The sequence below is a fragment of the Chaetura pelagica genome, unplaced genomic scaffold (genome assembly GCF_000747805.2).
Source record: "Chaetura pelagica isolate M959 unplaced genomic scaffold, ChaPel_1.0 scaffold2435, whole genome shotgun sequence".
NCBI lineage: Eukaryota > Metazoa > Chordata > Aves > Apodiformes > Apodidae > Chaetura > Chaetura pelagica.
The window spans coordinates 1-2,614 of record NW_009953259.1 but is presented as its reverse complement, the minus strand read 5'-3'; the positions used below and the strand labels follow the sequence as shown (position 1 = coordinate 2,614).

The 2,614-nt window shown below is 64.4% G+C and overlaps 1 protein-coding gene across 1 annotated transcript in view; it reads right to left on the bottom strand.

Moving 5' to 3' along the window:
* MARS (methionyl-tRNA synthetase) overlaps positions 1-2,595 on the bottom strand; it is a gene marked incomplete at its 5' end in the record, with an annotated part of 3,967 nt that extends 1,372 nt beyond the window's left edge. Inside the window, 11 exons of the mRNA XM_009997872.1 lie at positions 38-142; positions 255-386; positions 466-679; positions 916-1,033; positions 1,119-1,214; positions 1,285-1,455; positions 1,528-1,602; positions 1,693-1,894; positions 2,011-2,214; positions 2,307-2,423; positions 2,564-2,595. Of these exons, the coding sequence (XP_009996174.1) occupies positions 38-142; positions 255-386; positions 466-679; positions 916-1,033; positions 1,119-1,214; positions 1,285-1,455; positions 1,528-1,602; positions 1,693-1,894; positions 2,011-2,214; positions 2,307-2,423; positions 2,564-2,595 (1,466 nt within the window). The remainder of the gene's footprint in view (positions 1-37; positions 143-254; positions 387-465; positions 680-915; positions 1,034-1,118; positions 1,215-1,284; positions 1,456-1,527; positions 1,603-1,692; positions 1,895-2,010; positions 2,215-2,306; positions 2,424-2,563) is intronic.
* Positions 2,596-2,614: the final 19 nt, after the last annotated feature.

The window sequence follows — 2,614 nt, the reverse complement described above, 5'->3', positions numbered from 1 at the left end:
TCCCCCCCCCACCTGTCCTTTCCCTCCCCCCTCTCACCTGTCCTGCTCATCCCCCTTGATCCTCTTCCAGGGCTCGTTCACCTGGATGTACTGGTTGCCGTGGCGGGAGATGCTCAGGACACACCTCAGGGCATCACGGATGCTGGGGGGACCCGGGGGACACACACACACACACCCTGAGTGCCCGCTGTGGGGCAGGGTCCTGCCTGCCCCCCCATCATGCCACTCCAGCCCCCGGGTCTCACGCCACCCACCGGACTTTCTCCAGCAGCTGGTGGTACTGGTGCAGCTCCAGGGTGACCCGGGCCAGGAGCCTCTTGTCATCCAGTGTCAGGACCATCTCGGGGACGGTGCCACCAAAGAACTTGCACACGAACATGCCAGCCCTGGGGGGGAGAGAGGGGAGAGGAGGCATGAGCACAGCCTAGGGACACGAGTGCCCCCTTGCCACTGCTGGCGTAGAACCTGTTGATGAAGTTGCCCAGGTTGTTCAGCAGCTCCGAGTTGTTCTTGAGCAGGAGGTCGCTCCAGGAGAAGGCGCTGTCCTGCCCCTCGGGCCGCAGGAACAGCAGGTAGAAGCGCCAGATGTCGGCAGGGATGCCCGTGTCCTTGGCCATGTCCCCAAACACTCCCACACCCCGGCTCTTGGAGAACTTCCCATCTTCATAGTTGAGGTACTCTGGGGAGGGGGGCAAGAGGAAGCCCACCATGGGGCCAGGGAGTGGAGCCAGCCCTGGCCCAGGCTGGGAACGACCCCACAGCACAGGGTGACACCATCCCAGTGCTTGTGCCCCTCAAAGGGGCCTCCAAGTCAAGGACAGCAAATGCAGTTGTGCCTACACAGGGCAGAATGGTCTGTTCCCAGGACCTGGGGGAAGCAGGGAAGTGTGGAGCCAGCCTGGTGACCCCCAATACCTGTAGCTATGAGGTGGTTCACCAGGGTGTAGTTGTCATCAGCGCCCAGGAGAGAAGAGGGGAAAATGACGCTGTGGAAGGGGACGTTGTCCTTGGCCATGAAGTTGTAGAGCTCGACCTGACAGACAGTGGGGGGAAGGTGGGGTGGGGGCAGCACTGCACCCTGTCCCTACCTCCACCCTGCAGCACCACCAGCTTCCCACCTGCTGTGGGTTCTTCCACCACCTCTCCCAGTGCTCGGTGTAGTTGGCTGTAATGGACAAGTAGCCGATGGGAGCATCAAACCACACGTAGAAGACCTGAGGGGAGAGTTGACATCTGAGCTGGGGGACCCCCAGGCAAGGGCACTTGGGGCCAAGTGGGACTCACCTTGTCACGGAAGCCATCGAGGGGTACAGGGGTGCCCCACTTCAGGTCCCGGGTGATGCAGCGGGGCTTGAGCCCATCCCGCAGCCACGAGCGGGTGATGTAGCGCGCGTTGGCCGTCCAGTCCCCCCTGGCCCAGGTCTGCTCCAGCCAGGGCTCCAGCTGCTCCTCCAGCTGCAGGGGGACACCCATGGGTGGGCTGTGGGGGAAGGGTGCCCCATCTCCTCCCCCAGCAACAAAACTCGCCTTGGGGAGGTCCAGGAAGAGGTGCTGGGTGGGTTTCACCACGGGGACGCCCCTGCAGAGCTTGCACTGCGGGTTCTGTCAAGAGGGAAAGAAAACAGGGCTTGGAGAGAGCCCAGGACAAGGCAGGAGATCCCAGGGATGGTCCCTGGAGGTTTCCTGTCCCACCTTCAGCTCCACAGCATTGATGAGTTTGCCACATTTATCACACTGGTCCCCCCGGGCCTCCCCGTAGCTGCAGAAGGGGCAGGTGCCCTCCACGAAGCGGTCGGCCAGGAAGCGCTGGCAGGTCTCGCACTGCAGCTGCTGCAGGCTGTCCTGCAGCAGGAAGCCCCGGGCCAGCAGGCGCTGGAAGATGTCCTGGGCAATCCTGGGGCAGGAGGGGGGCATTTCCCATCAGCCAGGGAGCCACAGAGCACCCTCAGGCTGGGGCAACATTCCCAGCCCCTCCGCGTGGGGCTCCCCCCGCCCAGGGGGGCTGCTCACGTGGTCTGGTGGGGGGTGGTGGTGCGGCCAAAGTAGTCGAAGGAGATGTGGAACCAGCGGTAAATGTCGGCGTGGAGGGCGTGGTACTTGTCACAGATCTGCTGGGGGGTCAGCCCCTCCTCCACCGCCTTGGTCTCCGTGGCTGTTCCGTACTCGTCGGTGCCGCAGACAAAGAGCGTGTTCCAGTTCCGCAGGCGGCAGTACCTGGGGGGGGGACACACCCTGTGACACCCCTGCAGGGCAGCACAGCCCTCCCCCCGAGCCCCCACCCCCACCCCAAGGGGCCCAGGTCTCACCTGGCGAAGGTGTCGGCGCTGAGGACGCAGCCGATGATGTTGCCCAGGTGGGGCACGTTGTTGACGTAGGGCAGGGCACTGGTGATCAGCACGTTCCTCATGCCCTCCACGGGCAGCCTGGCGCGGGCAGGGGTGGTCAGAGCAGACCCAGAGAGCAACACCCCACCTCACAACAACGTGGCATCAGGCTGGCAGCCCCCGGCCGGGCCCCTCTGGGGTGTGGGGACACCAGCCCTTGTGTCACCCCGGGGACTCACACGGGTTTCTGGGGCTGCCAGGGCTTGGGCAGAGCTGCAGCACCAAGCCCC